Source organism: Vipera berus (assembly GCF_964194415.1).
Source record: "Vipera berus genome assembly, chromosome: 1".
NCBI lineage: Eukaryota > Metazoa > Chordata > Lepidosauria > Squamata > Viperidae > Vipera > Vipera berus.
In genome coordinates, this window is record NC_138202.1 from 17,152,333 (window position 1) to 17,170,400 (window position 18,068).

General features: G+C 40.7%; 2 protein-coding genes across 2 annotated transcripts in view; one reads left to right on the forward strand and one right to left on the reverse strand.

The window, feature by feature from the left end:
* The window catches only part of RANBP3 (RAN binding protein 3), a gene marked incomplete at its 5' end in the record, with an annotated part of 33,931 nt that extends 27,061 nt beyond the window's left edge, over positions 1 to 6,870 (forward strand). Inside the window, 5 exon segments of the mRNA XM_081314689.1 lie at positions 922 to 1,046; positions 2,142 to 2,262; positions 3,251 to 3,393; positions 5,429 to 5,609; positions 6,696 to 6,870. Of these exon segments, the coding sequence (XP_081170815.1) occupies positions 922 to 1,046; positions 2,142 to 2,262; positions 3,251 to 3,393; positions 5,429 to 5,609; positions 6,696 to 6,739 (614 nt within the window). The 3' untranslated portion in view covers positions 6,740 to 6,870.
* Positions 6,871 to 12,286: 5,416 nt separating this feature from the next.
* Positions 12,287 to 16,982, reverse strand: CAPS (calcyphosine). The gene is made up of 5 exons (XM_081314957.1): positions 16,256 to 16,982; positions 15,436 to 15,554; positions 14,781 to 14,958; positions 13,827 to 14,036; positions 12,287 to 12,811 (listed from the first exon to the last, which is right to left on the reverse strand). Exons 2-5 carry the CDS (start codon positions 15,519 to 15,521, stop codon positions 12,710 to 12,712), a joined length of 576 nt encoding a protein of 191 aa, XP_081171083.1. The 5' UTR covers positions 15,522 to 15,554; positions 16,256 to 16,982; the 3' UTR covers positions 12,287 to 12,709.
* Between the last annotated feature and the right edge of the window lie 1,086 nt (positions 16,983 to 18,068).

Here is an 18,068-nt window from a genome sequence, read left to right on the forward strand (position 1 = left end):
AATATAGTAAATGTATTCTGGGTATGTTAAAATATCCAAATTTATAATTAAATTTATAATTAAAAATAATTGAGAGACCCATGTTTTTTGTTACACAAGTTGGATTCCTAGGCTAGAATATGTCACGGATATTTACCATCCCAGCAATAGACTGATTAGTTTTGGTGCTCATACAGCAGGTTTATTGACGTTATTTCTGTTGCTGGGGGGAAGGGTGTGGGTGTGGGTTGGGTAAGTAGGTTAGTTGTTGCTCCATGGTTCTTTCTGCTGCATTAAATTCATTTTAAACAGAATATTCATTTATTTCTGCAGCATAACAAATTTGGTAACTAAATTTCATGGAGAAAAGTTACTTTGTGGGGGGTTTTTGTATCTTCTATACATCCAAGCTATGCATGAAAGGATACAGGTAGTTCTCAACTTATGGCTGTAATTGAGCCAGAATTTGTAAGTTGTGCCAGTTGTTAAGTGGATCACCATGTGACTGCACCTGGTTTTATAACCTTTTTTGCCTCAGTCATTAAGGAAACCTATTTTATTCAATGGGTATTTTTTTTGCTCATAACCGGAAGTAAGTAAATTGCAGACATGAGATCAGAGGATGCTGCAAATGGCTGTATGTGCTAGTTGGTTCCCAAGCACCCAAAATGTAATCACGTGACTGTTGGAACTCCAGAACTGGGTTGTCAGTAGCTTTGGGGAGATCCATTGTAACTTTGGTCCCTAAGCAACTGGGTCGCTACATGAGAACTTCCAGTATGAAAGAGGTGCCCACAGTCATAATACTTTTTTTTTCCTCGTGATTGATCACACTATGTTTATTTTCATCTCTCAAAACAAAATTTTGCAATATGTGGAAATGCACAAACAGTTTGGAAGTCAAGGCTTCCCGCATATTAACCTCCTTCCATCTCCTTACAGCCAACAATATTTCAGAATCGCTCGCTGAGTCCGCCGCAGCCTATACAAAAGCAACGGCCAGGAAATGTCTCCTGGAGAAGGTAGAAGTAATCACAGGAGAGGAAGCAGAGAGTAATGTGCTACAGGTGAGTAGGACCCACAGAGGTCAGCGCTCAGCTTGTGCAACTCCCAGGATGTTTGTTTCACTTTGTGTTGCTTGCCAGGAGGGTGGGTGTATGCTGTAGAGAAAACTTGTTTACACACACACTTGGGGGGATTTACAAGTACAAGCCCGGAGCACCTTCTCTCAGCCAATCTTCAGGCACAACCTTCAATCTGGCAAAAACTTCAGGGGCTTAATAAAGTTAGGTGTTTTTTTTTCTTTCAAACCTTCTGCATGTTAAAAATCTGCTTGGTACGGAATACAGGTAGTCCTTAACTTACGATTGGGCCCAAAATTTCTGTTGCTAAGTGAGGCAGTTGTTTAAGTGAGCTTTGCTCCGCATTACAACCTTTCTTGTCATGGTTGTTAAGTGAATCATTGCCGTTGTTACTTTAGTAACACAGTCGTTAACTGAATCTGGCTTCCCCATTAACTTTGTCAGAAGGTTGCAAAAGGAGATCACATGACCCTGGGGATACTGCAACCGTGATAAAATATGAGCCAGTTGCCAAGTGTCTGAATTTTAATCACACAACCATGGGGATGCTGCAATGGTCGCATGAAAAGCAGTCAGAAGTCACTTTTTTCAGTGCCGTTGTAACTTCAAAGTGGTCACTAAACAAATGGTTATAAGTCGAGGACTACCTGTACAACCCCATGATTTAAATACTATGTCTTGCCCTCTTGCTTAATAATCAGTCCTGTTGGATGAGACCAAAGGATTACATAATTCAGAATTCTGTTCTATGATTTGCCTGTTGCTTCTAAAAAATTTCCTCTTTTAGTGTATCTAGTATTTGTTGGTAACTGCCTTGAAATGTAAGAAGTACCCTCCTTGTTTACAATTTCTATTTGATTTATCTCCTTTATTTTGCCCGCTTTAAGTGCTAGTTTATCTGGTAATATAGATGAAAGGGATTATGGAAGGCACCTCCCTATTTCTTATTATGGAGAAATAACACTTGAATTTGGGGAGAGCATGAAAACCCATTTTTCAAATGCATTGGAGGCTTTGGGGTTTGTGATCTCCTCGTTTGCTGCCTTCTTTAAAGTTCTCCAGCTAATGTTTCTGTTACAGATTCAATGCAAGTTGTTTGTCTTTGATAAGAGCTCCCAGTCCTGGGTGGAAAGAGGCCGAGGGCTTCTGAGGCTGAATGACATGGCGTCTACAGATGATGGGACATTGCAGTCACGGCTGGGTAAGAGGAAAAGACTCCAGAAATTTAACCAACCAATCACTGCAAGGAACCTAGATTGCAGCTGGATCCAGTGTAGTCCTGGATCCATTTCCATGCCACCCAGTTGCTATGGATATGCGTACCCAAATAGACATTCGTAGCTGCAAGGGTAGCCTGTGGCATCAGGTACCCTTGTGATTAAGGCTTGTTGGTAGACAGTGTGTTTATCCGCATTCTAATAGTCAAGCGTTTTTAAGATACCAGTCTTGTAAAAGGAATAAAGAGGACGTGGGAGAAAATCAGCTTTCCGCAACGTAAATTATATAAGAATACGTGAAACTGACTGTGATTGTTGAACAACATCAGGGTGATTTCCTGCCATTCTGAGAGAGCTATGTAGTATAAGTCAGTGTTTCTCAATCTCAGCAATTTTAAGATGTGTGGACTTCCAGTCCACACATCTTAAAGTTGCTGAGGTTGAGAAACATTGGTGAGGTAAAATATAGCACACTTAAAAGCATCACTCGTCCAGAATATTTGAAAAAGTAATTCTGATCCTGGTACCGTAACCTGCCCATTCTGCTTTATTATTCAACTAACTGCAAAATCCCTCTGTAAAATTTTACCTGTGACCTTTGCCTGCCCCAGTGATTTTCAGAATGAAGTACTTGTGATGTCACGGGGTTGACCTTGGTAGAGACACAGCATCATATGCTTTTGAATACACACAAACCTCCTTTAGGATGGACACTTGACTTAATTGAAGCTAGGAAGAAGGAATCCGTCAAGTTTAGTACTATGTCTTGAACAATCTTCCAAATGTCCTTGTTTCCTTGGGGTTGTGGGAATTCCCGCTGTAAGAATTGCCAGTTCAGGGGGTTGTACACCAAAGGTATCTGGATTTATGGGTTTGGAATTATATGAATACTGTAGTTACTGTTTTTGAATGCAGATATTAACAAAAAATAGTTGACCATGTGTCTTTCATCTCTGTGGCACTTTGGATTAGTAATGAGAACACAAGGCAGCCTGCGATTAATCCTGAACACCAAGCTGTGGGCTCAGATGCAAATTGATAAAGCCAGTGAGAAAAGCATCCGAATCACAGCCATGGACACAGAAGACCAAGGAGTCAAAGTGTTCCTTATATTGGTAAGGCCACGGATTGAGTCAGTAGATATATTTGAGAGGAGATTATGGGAAGTCTTGCATCTTACTTGCACCTGGAGGTTATGATTCATCCTAGTTATCCATTTACTAGAATGCTGTCTAGCACATTCTTCTGTAGGGCAGTCCCTATCACCCCCGTTTCTTTTTGCCTTTTTTCTTAGCCAATGGGTACATTTCCAAACTGCACACTTGATGCCGCCATTTTATTTTATTTATACTTTGGTTAGATTTAAATCCAGCCTTTATTTTGGGTTAGCTCAAGGCCACAAGCTTATCTAAGGCCCCCTACCTGCTATTTTTTAACAGCCATTCTAAAAAGTGGGTTGGACTGATAAAGAGGGATCACCAAAACCACTCAGTCATCTTTCATGCCTGAGGGAGGAGGAGCCTCCCAGATTCTAGCCCACTGACTTAACCACTATACCAGACTGGCTCTCTTGATTTTCTCAGGAAGCTTGCAGGGGCCAATGTGAGGTCAGGAGCCATCATGAGGCTGACCCTAAGTTGTGCAGTGTGCCACTTTCTCATTATTATTATTATTTTTTAAAGCAATTTTTATTTTCATTGCACAAAACTCATTTGGCAAGAGCACAGCACCAAATGAAGTGTCTGCGTGTACATCAGAAGCTCCAATGTATAACAGTAGAATGAATAAACCCAGATGTTGTGGCTTATTAGTTACAGGTCATACATGGGGAACAAGCCACTCTGATTTGTTTAATAACAGATGAAAACAGATTGTAGTAAGCCACCTTGTGTAAACCCATGTATTGGGTCTCTCTATATTCCTTTCAAAAGTTAGCTAACCGAATGCTTCCCTAAAATCAAGGCAAAGAATAGTGTTGCCCTCTCTAGCTAGGATTTAGAATTTAGACTTTCTCTTGCATTGGAGCTTTGGTTAATATGCCATAGACCTCATTTTTATTCATTTGTCTAATCTCCTCTTCAATATGAACAAATAAGAATGAAAATTAAAAATAACCTGCAAGAGCACCATAGGATTCCAGTTGGAAGGCTTTCTGGTTCACCGATAGATTAGATAGATAGATAGATAGATAGATAGATAGATAGATAGATAGATAGATAGATAGATAGATAGATAGATAGATAGATAGATAGATAGATAGATAGATAGATAGATGATAGATAGATGATAGATAGATAGATAGATAGATAGATAGATAGATAGATAGATAGATAGATTAGATAGAAAGACAGACAGACAGACACACACACACACACACACACACAGACTCCCCAACTGGGTGCAGAATCCAAATTATAGCATTTCTAATATGTTACTAGTAGGTTTCTATCTCAAGGGAAACCCCCCCAACTCCATAATTAATTCTATGTTGAATTTCTTTTACCTGTTAGAAAGTTTTCTGATGTGCAATCTACCACTCTGTCACCAAAATCAGTTATTTGTATTCTACCCTCTGGATTGATAGAAACAGGTTGTGACCTAATTCTCTGCATCCTATGCAAAGAATCCCCATCTGGTTTTCTAAGAGTGGCCTCATGAAGACGTGCTTTTGATTCACAGACGTCAGCATTGAGTTCCTTAGCAAGCAGATCATATTTTTGGCTAAACATACTTGGACAAAGATGGTGCAGTGGCTCAGCGACTAAAGACGCTGAGCTTGTCAGCTGCAAAAGTGACAGCCCAGGTTCAAGACCCAGCACCGTGGACGGGGTGAGCTCCCGTTCCTACCCCAGCTCCTGCCCACCTAGCATTTTGAAAGCATGCAAATGCGAGTAGATTAAGAAGTGCCACTTGAATGGGAAGGTAATTGTACTCCATTTGCCTTTGGCGTATAGCCATGCTGGCCATCTGACCATGGAAAATGTCTTCAGACAATGCCGGCTCCCTCAGCTAAGAAAAGGAGATGAGCACCGCCCTCTAGAGACCAACACAACTGGACAGAGGAAACCTTTAGTTTACCTACTTGGACAGGTTACTTGTCAGTTTGCAACCCTTTTAATGAGAAAGTTAATGATTCTCTCCAAACTTTAGGCAAGTTCTAAAGACACGGGACAGCTATATGCAGCTTTGCACCATCGGATCCTGGCTTTGCGGAGTCGTGTAGAGCAAGAGCAAGAAGCCAAAAGTGCAGCACCAGTGCCCGAAGTGACACAATCCAATGAGGAAGACAGCGATGATGATGTACTTGCCCCTTCGGGATCACCTGGAAGTGGTAAGCAGATTCCGGAGATACAGGTAGTCCTCGAATTGCCGCCACAGTTGAGCCCAACATTTCCGTTTGCTAAGCAAGACAGTTAAGTGAGTTTAGCCCCATTTTACCACTTTTCTTGCCACCGTTGTTAAGTGAGTCGCTTTGCTTGTCGGAAGGTTACAAAAGCTGATCATAGACCCTGAGATAATGCAACCATCATAAATGTGAGTCAGTTGCCAAGTGTCTGAATTTTGATCATGTGAACATGGGGGATGCCGCAATGCTCATAAGTATGAAAAACGGTCATAAGTCACTTTTTTTCAGTACCGTTGTAACTTTGAAGAGTCACTAACTAATAGTTGTAAGTTGAGAACTACCTGTATTCTGTTCGGAACAATCGATGGGGGTACCTCTGGTCTTGGGATCGTGCCGGAATGTCCCTGATGAAATATCCAAAGCATGTCTCAACCATGAATAACAATTTGCAGGATGCTTTTATCATCCTGGTTGATCTCTGTTTCTCAAGAACCTGCAGACCCGATTTTGACTCAAGACATGGGAATGGAAACAAAGCTAATCATGGGAAGATTTTGTATTCCAATTTCACATTATTGAGCTTAGGTATTGTAAGGATGGAGTTTATTCAGAGGTTATTTAAATTTATTTCTTTACATTTAAGCACAAAATGTAAAGAAATTTTAAAACAACCTTAGGTGTTGGTTTAAATGCATTGCAGCCTTGTATATTTCTGCTAGTGTTTTCCCAATAGGTCTGGGCGCGGAATGTCCTATTGGCGTGCGTACCGGGCAGGGTAACAGCGGTTTGCAAAGTTAATGGTTTGGAGTTGCTTTTTGAACTCTTTGCAGATCAGTGCACCGGATTGGTTAATCTGACCTGCTTAAATTAGTATTTTAAAAAATATATTATGCTTTTTTTATTGTGATTTAATGTTGAAAAGGTAGACTATAAATTGCTTAATCAGGAATGAATTAGTAAAATGGAAATGAAAAACTGCCTGGACTAACGGAGGAAAGTGATTCCCGTTGCGAATAAGCAACGGTTGTACAAGCCTGCTTTGAACATGAACCTCCCTGTTTCGTATTGCAGGTCCCACCGATGAAGTGGATGGGCAAACAACCAGCAGTACATAGCAGCCACGATCCAGACCACTTGGAAGAGCAGCTGCCAGAAACCCCCTTTCGCAGGGCCCTTTGTGAGACTCACGCCCCAGGCCATCTTTTGCTCTGGACAGCAACAGAGGCTCTGAGATTTAAGAACTCTGCATCCCTGTTCTGGGTTTTTTTTTTCTCTGTGTGTGTGTTGAATTTTTTTCAGGGGGGTTGGATCAGTTGATTCCATATTAAAAACAAAACACAGCAGACTTTGGACAAAACTGGCTGAATGTGATTTTGGGACATTTAATTGCTCATCATATTGATGAGCAGAGAAGGGAGAAAAAAGTACCATTTCTCTCTCCCCCCCCCCAACTTGTGATTCATTGTAGGGGGCAGGCACACCGAGACTTGCCATAGCTTGCCCGTGGCACCTCTTTGTCTTGCCACACACATTCTTCCTCCGTCCCCCAACTCCAGTAGCTCAATGGCCTCTGCCATGGACCCTTCCAACACAAAAATAACAATTTTTGCCCCGTTGGAAACTTTGCAAACAATAGTATGGCTTGTCAGGAGGGAGGGGGGCATCTCTTTGGGAATTTTTTTTTCCCTCTTGGAAGTTAAAAACAACAGAATAAGACTTTTGCTGAGTTTGGGGATGGGGTGGAAACACTTTAAGCTCTGGAGTGGGAAAGGGGGTGTGTTTTTTGTTCTTTTTAATTATTCTTGTGGTTTTTTGTTGTTTTTTTTTTTTTGCTAACATCCTCTCTCTGGTTATCATTATTGTTGTCATTTTGGGACTTCAAATGTGGCGATAACGTTTTTTTGTTTTTGTTTTTTTAGATTTTAATAAGATACTCTTGTGTGTTGACCAAGTGGGCCCCTTCTGTTTTGTACTGTTATGTTTCTGTTACTATTTAAAGGAGAGTGAAGCCACTGTGTAAATAGACATCCTGACACAGGCACACATGTGTACATATATAACAGGTATTCATATACCAGGTTGTTTTTAATCCTTTCAAATAACCTTTTATTTCCTTCTTGCCTTGCCAAGGTGCTTAACAGCTGATTAGGAAACAGCTGCCTCATTTTCCTGAAAGCAGGAGTAGAGGGCTGCTCTTCCGATCTTGGCCAACTACTAAATGAATAGGTATTGCTTTGGGCACTTTCTCTTGGTCAGTAAGCATCTTCAGTTTGTGTCTAAATACAAGTTACCTAAGTATCAACCTGGGCTGCCACTGACTCTGTGGGTTTGTTTGATTGAGATGCGTCCAGAGAGGACTTTATTGAATTGGGAAAGCTCTTCAAAGAAGATCAGTGTTAAAAGGATTTTTTTTCCTCTGGCTTTAGCTGGAGTGTGATAAGTAAGTTGGGCTGCGATCTCTTTGGGCAAAGGCCATAAAGACTCGGAATGCTTTGGTGACTTCCTGTTGAGGACGCTGTGGAGTGGCACATCTATCGGAACAGGAGGTTTTTCACCAGCTCCGTAGAAGAATTGGTGGCCTTTTTATTCCCCTCTTGGTCTTGATAGGAGCACGACTCAGTCGAACTCCCAAATTTGAGCCAGTTGCAATGAAGATGGTAACAACAGAGTTGGGACAAGGCCCAGTCTGATTCCACCTGAGGTGGTGGTTGAGAAGCGAAGAGGCGGCCTCTCTTCATCTTGTCAAAGGGAGCCCTGAAACCAAGGAGAGGGTGGAAGCCTATTTCTCAGTTCTGTCCGCTGGAAAACAAGGAGGACATTGTAATATGAAGTCTTGAGTTGCTGAGTCGTAGAAACAACTGAGGGACCATAGGCACTGCCGCCTCTGTGTAATGGATGGAAATTCTCCTCAGGTCTCAGAAGTCTGCCCTTGAGTCATTTCTCCTGTCTTTTGTCACTTTGGAAGAGCTTCAGGCTAACAAAAGTTTCTTCTCACTCTCCTTTCCTGGGAGAGAAAGCGGATGGCCATGCATGTGTGCAGCCTTCACCGGAATTTTTTTTCCCCCTTATGTTTCAGTTCTCAAATGCACCAGATATGTACATACCAACCACCTATAAATAACATTGAAGACTGATACGATTGTAACTCTTGGGCAGTTGTGCTGCTTTTAGGGAGAATAATTTTCCACTTGTGTTAACAAGACACTTCCCCCCCCCTTAAGACAATTAGAACAGTGGATGCACATCTGGTTTTTTTAAGTTACTTTGGCATCACAGGTATGAGTGAGATGGGAATAGGGTGTAATTTTATTTGCCTTTGTTAAACATCTGGAGTTAAGGGGATCCTCCCATTGGTACAGATGTGATGGTGTGAAAAGGCTGGGTGGGTTTGTGTGTATGACATTTGAAGGAGGCACCCAAAGTCATCTAGGGCAGGGGTAGGCAACCTTGGCTCTTTTATAACTCATGGACTTCAACTCCCAGAATTCCTGAGCTAGCATGGCTGGCTCAGGAATTCTGGGAGTTGAAGTCCATGAGTCATAAAAGAGCCAAGGTTGTTTACCCTTGGTCTAGGGCAGGGGTCGGCAACCTCGGCTCTTTTATGACTCGTGGACTTCAACTCCCAGAATTCCTGAGCCAGCATAGCTGGCTCAGGAATTCTGGGAGTTGAAGTCCACGAGTCATAAAAGAGCCGAGGTTGCCGACCCCTGGTCTAGGGCAAGAGGCTGCCTGGTTTCTCTAGAAACGTTAATATTCAATGAAATGTTTAAACAGTTACCCACAGAGTTCTTTTAAAAAAAAACCAATCTGGCAGCTATTTATGGACACAGTGGTTTGGATTCGATTGATTTGCTGTGGCAAAGAGAAGGAGAATTCTACGTTTCATTCTAGGCCAGCCACAGTCTGTATTCCTTGCACAGTAACTGTCTGGAAACGCATTTTGGGCGCTTTCCTGAGATGGAGAGTTGGCTGGGCCAGACACAGACTTTATAAATTTGTTTTCTTCTTCAAGCCGTTAGCCAATTAGTGATAAGTAAAAGGAAAAAAAAACCTGACAACACCCATGTGTTTTGGAAGATTTCTGTACAATTGTCATATCAGATGTATTTGGAAATTACATTAAAAACTTGTAACAAAAGTCCTGCTTTGCGTAATTCTGTGATACAAGGAAAACAGGAGAGGAGCATAGTTTGATTTCTTGTGGAAATGCGTGATTGTGTGGGAAGGCTCTTAACTGAGGAACTCTCTGCCATCTTATGGCCATTAATGAAAGTGCCTCCAAAAAAGAGTACGAAATTCAGAAATGAGGCAATGGATCCGATTGTCAGTTTGATTTGTGAAAAAGAGAATACCAAATTGTTACAGAAATGATATTCAAGTCTTAAGTCTGGAAAGCTTGAAAATATGAAAAAGAAACATCGGAACAATTCCACCTTGTGTTAAAAGTTGAAACTTTGAAAGGCTTTCAAAACTGATGTCAGCCCTTTGAGCTAGGCAAGGTCGGAAAACAGTTGCTAGAAAACTTGAAATGTACTTTTCATGCAACCATGGCGACATCCAAGATGGATGAACTTCCTCCCAGAATTCTATGCTGGCTGGGGAACTCTAGGAGTTGGAGTCCATCCATCTTGCCACTGTTGAGAAACACTGCAATAATATATTTTGGGTATTGTAACAGAATCCTGAAAGCCTGTTGAAGGTCTTTAGTGCAACCTATACCTTACTGAAACCAAACTACTGTTACTTGTTCCTTTCTCACACTTTGTAATTTACCAGATTCAAATATCTTTAATGGCTTGGCAGTCATTTCCCCTTCTCTGAATCAAACTGACATTCCATTACAAAGGATTCCTGAATAGTTACGCTCCATGGGTTTCTTAGAAGTATCTCAGCCATTTCGGGCAACTTCTGTTTTTGTCTTGGTCTGAAACTGGTATTGCTATTAACAGAACAACGGCAATTAAGTAATAAGGGGTCCTTTAAGAACAAAGTTAAAAAGGCTATATAAAATCCAATTTCCTGCCAGCCATTTCTGTCCTGGAATTTCTCCTTTGGAACAGCTACAGTAGCTATTCCCTTCTATGAACAGGAAGCTGGATTTAGAAATACACTGGGATCAGAGCTGGTTATATTGTGTCAGACAAAATGAGACTTAGTGACTGAGGTGCTCTTAGATTTTTTTTAAGGGCATTTTCTAACAGTGAGAAGTAGATTCTGTTTAACATCAGTAGCTTTTTAAAAAGTTAATAAAAAATTACTTGGTTGTGTTAAAGCATTCATGTCTTGCTGGGGTCATCAGGTAGGCTACTGTGAAATAAAATAATTGAGACTTGGAGCTCGTTTAATGGACAAATGTCCCTAAGAGGAAGATATTCCAGAATTAGTTTCGTTTCAGGTTAGTTGGCTTCATGCTAAGCTGTTAAGCTAAATGTGTTAACCCAGTGAATTATAATTAACCAAACCTTGTTTTAATATGTATGAAAACAGTATTCTTTACTGCTTGAGTATTTTTTCTTAAATGAAATTCCTTGTTGGATCCAGACCAAAATCTGTTATAGCTAAGCTAAGCTATAATGAGATTTGCTTGGGTTTGTCTAAGCACACAAGCCAATCCAGTGATGGATGATTCAATGAACTGTAGATGAAGTATGGCATAATAGTATGTATGAATCCAATTTTTACCTCCTCCTGTTGCCCATCTACAACTCTAAATGTCAGTTTGGGAGCATTGGGACTAAAAGCTTGACCAAAGGTTCTTATCTGTTCTCATCTCTTGACCAAGATCAGCTTTGGGGCTTGTGCATGTTATCCTTGGAATTAAGTATTAACATGCCAGATACATTCACAAATCTGAATCACTCATTTCAGGAAAAAAAATCTGGGAGGAAAACACCAGGGAAATGAAGTTAGCTTGCTCCTCTGCTCTGCAAAATTGGTCAGGCTGACCAATTTGTGCCACCACACTAAAGGATACAAATTTGACACTTTCAGTCTAACTTCATATAACTATTTCCAGTTTGGGAGTCATAGGAGAAATGTTTCTTTATCATGCTATACAGTTAAGTGAATCTTCTTCCCAATTATGTTAGCATATGGTAGTACCTGGTCAGTCTTGGTTGGATAGCAAGCTGAACAGGATTTGGCTTGGTTCTGTACTTAATAGGGAAGGCCGGAGTTTTGGTTAGATTGGAAAACTGATTTTTTTTAAAAAAAAAACTACCAGGGGCAGTGGCAAACCACTTTCAAACTGTTGCAAAAAAAGCCCTCTATATTCATTAAGTTACCAAGAATTGACGGGATGCTGCTTTTCCCATTACAATTACTAATTAAACTATTAATTAAAGAACATTCTCTGCAGTCAGTTGTAAAAAGTTAAAAATTTAAACTGGGTACATTTGGACACACAAAGTCCTGCTGTGCTGCTTCATGGGGTGAAGGAAAGTTGAGAGAGGTCAAAAGTTGTCTTTTAGAAATTTTTTAAAGACCAGGGGTTTTCATTTGTGCTCAAAGTTTGGGACGGATAACTTAGTCTCCGAATCTGTGGGATTCTAATTCCTGACCATAAGGTGTACTTCTTAAGCTGATGGTATTGCTAATTCCCCATCCTTACCATGTACCACTTTTTACACCCTACTGGATATTAACAAGCAACCAAGTTGGAGTTTGTGAATCTTTTATTCAGAAGAAAGTCTAACTAAGAAAAGTCCAGGAAAGAGTATAAAAGCCTTTTACTATTCTGGTCGATACAGATATAGAATCCTGCACTGATAAGACAAATCCATAGCATTGAGTTGGAAAATGTTAAATGTTCTTCTGTGTAGAGTCTGATAGCTGACAAAACTCAGAGAGTCAGGAAAACTAGAGTCCCTTCTGCTATAGTTAGCTTTCTATTGCAGCATCTTAATTATGGGCAATTTAGAGGAACCTCTTTTTTCAATCATATGTCTTACTTGCATGTACAAGCTGAATTCTCATTATCCAAAGCCCGAAATCTACTTTGCACTAGAATGTCCTAGGAATTTCGTACTAAATATGTTGTGCTAAGTTTCCTATGCCTCAGAAGGGAATGCCAATTCTCCATCCCACTACAGCTTCCACGCAGCTTTCATCATGTCGACAAAATAGCCATCACTATCAATAGAGGCACTGACTCCACTGTAGTAGTTCAGGAATTCCTCGTACGTGATCTGTAGAGAAATATGGGGTAGATTTTAATGTTTGTCCCTAATGACCAAACCTCATATTTTATTGGGGGTGACGATGGCTCAGTAGTTGAAATACTTGGACAAAAGCAATACTTTTACTTCAATTTTTAACTGTCAGTTAAAAATAACCCTAAAAATTTAATATTTGGGGTTGCCAAAAATAGTTGTAGTACTAACTAGGCCATTCACATTAATAGAAGTAAGGAATGCCATGGAAAGGATGTGATGAGAAGAAAAGCAGCATTCACAAGCATTCTGTTCTTGGCTACTTTAAAGCCGTGTTTCCCAACCTTGGCCACTTGAAGATGTGTAGACTTCAACTCCCAGAATTCCCCAGCCAGCAGTGGCCAAGGTTGGGAAGCATTGCCTTAGAGTCCTAAAAGGGTCCTGCACAATTATGATTTATATCTGCAAATATAGTAAAAATCTTGGTTTAACAGATTTCCATTCACGGATTTTGGATCCAATGGGCAACATTTTCTCTAGCTCCCTCCTCCCAAAATGGACCAAGTCCATTTTATCCAAAATTGTCCAAACGATTCATTTGAATGTATTTATTCATTCAATTTTTATAGCCACCCATCTCAAACAAATGACTGGATGGTGAACAATCATAGAACAACTAAAAACAGACTATAATTCAAAATCATATATAAGGCAGCCAAAATATTTAAAACTGCTATCAGTTTATATCATTTGCATCCTGACATATGTTCTGAAATGGTCCAATTTATATCATTTACATCAACTTTTGTCATTTGCAAACAGAATGAATTGGCTCAACATTTAAATTCAAATCTAATGGACATTTGGAAGCAACACACAAAATATCTAATGGTCTATTAATTCAAGGCTTTATTGTATATCTTAGATCAGCCTTCCCCAAATGGGTGTCTTCAAATGCCCACTAAACGTGTGTCCTTCTAAGTTAGATAAAAAATAGTTTGGAATCACAACTATTAGAATGCCACACCAAGAGATCATTCTGGCTATTTACCTTCCCATCCTTATCATCAGGAGAATCAAAGCTCTCCAGAAAAGCGCTGAAAACCTGATCTTCTGTCCACTCTCCACTCTTAAACTTGGGGTGGGACCGGCTGTTGTAGACCCCATGAAGATCCTCTACCGTCACCAATCCATCACCAGTCCTGTCCAGTTTCTGGAATGCTTTTGCAATTATGTCTTTCCTGGTGTTGGACATAGGAGGCTAAAGAAAAGTAACAAGAAGTCAAGAATGTTGGAGTTCCCTTATTTGTTTTAGTCAGATTAATGGTGGACCTATTTCTCAAAGGTCATCAACAATAATTCAATTGAATCTCTGGACCTTTAGTGCTGGAAGAAAGCCTTTATGGATTTCCTCTGGTAATGTGGGAGACTTAACTGAAAAATTAGACGAACATCCTCTAAGCTGCCATGAGTCTTCTAGACAAAGAGAGATGTTGATTTACACCAAAGAAACACCTCTCAATTCACATTTGTAAAGATTAAATAAAAAGGGAGAGATACGGACTTCAGTCAAGGCCCTGGGTCTGGTATGGCAAGCAGGATTAGGCCAGGGATTCTCCATATCTGTTAAAAGGATGAGACTAGTACATTAGCAGCTATTAGTCGAAAAGAGAGTCTTCATATATGGGAAGAATATACTGTATCACTGATTAAAAACACTGAATTAGTTCTGAACTTCGGGATTCCGAATCTCCCATTTATGCAGTTAACTGTCAGTTAGTTGAAAATCAGGTGCTACATTAGTTGGGTTGCTGGTCATATTTAACAAGCTTTTCCTATGGTTTTTACAAGGTAATATATCTCTGAGGGAAAGGGAGAAGGAGAACAAATAACAGGAGAAACTATGGTTTCCAATGACCACTTGTCTTCCTCACATGTCCTCAGGCCTTCCGTGCCAGCTCAACCTGCTAATTTGAATGTACAAGTGGTTAACTATTTTACTTACCCTCAGGGCTTGCAGGAATTCAGTGAAGTCCAGGGTACCATTCTTATTTTTGTCACAGAGGCTGAAAATCTCTTCTGCTTCACCCCTTTCCAAGGGGACCCCAGCATCCTGGAGACCCTTCACAAATTCCTCCAGATCCAAAGTTTTGCTGCCATTATCATCCATGATGCGGAAAAATCTGCCAAGAATGAAATGTAAAACAGGGTTGTGAGTGCCGTGTGTGTGTGTGTGTGTGTGTGTGTGTGTGTGTGTGAGAGAGAGAGAGAGAGAGAGAGAGAGAGAGAGAGAGAGAGAGAGAGAGAGAGAGAGAGAGAGAGGCTCATAGAGAAGCTCAGCCTGTACTTTTTCTTATAGAATTCACGTCCTTAAATGACTTACGGCTTTCAGGCAAACAACAAAAGTTAGTTACTTTATGATTGATAAAGTAATCCTGAATTTAGAAGCCAGAATACTACTTCCCATTGGAGAAATGACTTTTCTGCAGTTCCCTGCCTCTGCCAAGCAGAGTAAACGAAGCAGAACAATTAAAAAGAAAACCTCAGACAAGGAAGAAAAGGGATAGGTGCGTTGGGGGGGGGCGGCACAGGGAGGACCACTTGAATATAATCTGAATGGTATTATTTCCAGAATATATGAATAATCTCATACTTTGTACCTGGCAAGTCCTTTAATCCCAGAAGCTCCTCTTTCCAAGCACTTTGCTCTGAGTTTGGCAATGCTTTCAGTACCTTTTCCTTCCATGCTGCAGATTTTTGCTATGATGGAAAAAAGGATCTAAAGGATGAAGCAAAAAGGATGGTCAGGTGCAGTGCTTTCTTCCCTCTTCTTCAGCCCTCAGAGACTTCCATCTGACATAATTAAAATTACTACAACCATAAGTCCCAACGTTGGTTCAAAAACAATCAAAGCAGATACTTCAGCAAAATGTCCCCTTCCAGTGCCTCCTTGGCACCATTGGGGGTTTGGTCCAGGGGTGTGTTCGCAATGAGAATTACATGCAGTGTATTATTGTAACAATCTCCATCTTAGTTCATATCAATGATTGACAACGTGCATCTGAAATATATCGCACAAAGCAATCTATAATTGAGGGACAGATTGGTCTTCCTGCCTTCTAATTCTGGAGTATAAATTGTATGTGGCAAAGAGGTATGTTTATATCAAAGACAGAAGGAAAGTTTATTTCCACCGTAGCTCCGGGTAATGTCATATTAAAGACATTACCTGTATTTATACATCCTTTCATTTCCAAGTGAGTAGTTCCTTTTAGTTAATTAAAATGGGGGGGGGAATTGAAACAGCTTGAAGACTAAGATGCCACAAAACTTTTCTTCATTTCATTTCTGTCTATTCCAGTGAACATACATTGGGGGGGGGGGAAAACACCTTTCCGTTCCTTCTCTCCTTCTGTACAATCTACCTTCTGCCCCTCAAACCAGACTGCTGGAGTTTTTTCATCAATGTTTAATTCCTACCTGCAATTGTTGCTTGTTTGCTTGCTTTTTCTCGCGAGCCGGGGAACTTAGTTTGACTGTTGTGTTGGCTTGCGTTGTGCTGTTCCCTGTCTCTATAGCAATCGCCTGCTCTGTTGCCAGGAGGGCCTCGTCAAGGGAAAACTCTGGGTGTGCTGGAAAGCTCTCAAAAGGAAGTGACACAGGCCAAATAGGAAGGTGGCAGGAGGGGCCAGGAGCCTGCACGCCTCATCTTAATCTAGAGCTGCTAAAAAAAAAGGGGGGGGGGTAATACAGCTCGGTATCAGCGGGAAAGATTTGGCTGGAACCGTCCCGAGGTCTTCCTTTGTTGTCCAATTGTGAGGATTATCACCTGCTGTCAATTAGCAATTGTTAGCAACTTTCGTGCCAAGAAATTTTAATTTCACCATGTGCCGAAGCAGGACTGTTTTTTGTTGCTGGTTGGTTGTTGTTTTTTGACAAACCAATAGATCCTATTTTGTAGAGCAACCTTTCTCATCCTGGTGTTTTGCAACAAAAACTCCTGAAATTTCTCTGAAATGGGAATTCTGTGAGCTCTGATCCCAACACATTTAGGAATTAGCAAGTTGGAGAAAGCTGCCTTGCTATTTCTAATGTTGTTCTACACTATGCCTATACTATATTTTGACTTACACAGCACTTCATTAGACTCAAGTAATATCTACCCGTACAGTAGTGGCCAACATTGTGGAAACCTTTTGGGAAAAGTGTATTTTTGAGGTTTGATGGCTAATAACACCATTTTTTGTAGTAGTAGTAATACCATAAAATTATATATCAGTGGAAAGATAATTTAATCAAGAATGTAATGCAACAAAGTTTGTTCAATTATCTCTACTGTATTCTATGAAAATAACCAGAAAAAGGAAGCACAACTTGCTAAGGTTGGTATCAGGTAGCTTTCCTTCATCTGATTGCAGCCAATGAGCATGAGTGTTTAGAGAGCCAATCAGGTGTCATCTTGTTTTGGCAATGAGCCAATCAGATCACAGTAGGGTTCAGTTATTGATGTCATGTATTGAAGCTGAGAGGAGGACACTTGTCAGTGTGTTAATGTGATCGCTATCAAGTTGGTTGTGATTTTTTGTGTTCTTTCATTTAGTGAGCTTGTAAGACGTAATAAAATTAAAGTAAGGGTGCAAAGAGTTGACTGGTTGCCCAGAAAGCAATGTAAAATGGTATTATTAAGTGAGCAAGTCTACAGTTATAAAGAAATTAGAAGAAAAAATGGTGGAAACTTAACCAAAGGTGGCATTTCTACTGTACACTTTTCCCAAAAGGTTTCCACAATTTTGGCCACTATTGTAGGGATGTCCCAGCAGTCCCACTGATGATCTGCTTAAGTATCAGCATGACTTTGGACCATAATACTTCAATTGTAAGTTGAGAACTATCTGAAAGCATAGAGGCCTAAGAGATGGCAAGCGGTGTCAAAAGTAGAGAATAAAATACAACAATTTGAGAAAAGCAGATAGTGCCATTTTGTGAGTCCAGATCAGGGGTCTTCAAACTTGGCCGGCCTTTTATGATTTGTGGACTTCAACTCCCAGAATTCCTCAGCTAGGCACGCTGGCTGAGGAATTCTGGGAGTTGAAGTCCACAAGTCATAAAAGGGCCAAGTTTGAAGACCCCTGTACTAGAAGCACATAGAAAAGTGCCTCCAGTCCACAACTCTACATGGCCTAGGCCCGGGATATTTGGAGGACCGTCTGCTGCCGGGGACGACTTCCCATCGCCCCGTGCGCTCACACAGAGAGGGCCTCCTCAGGGTGCCGTCGGCTAGACAATGTCAGCT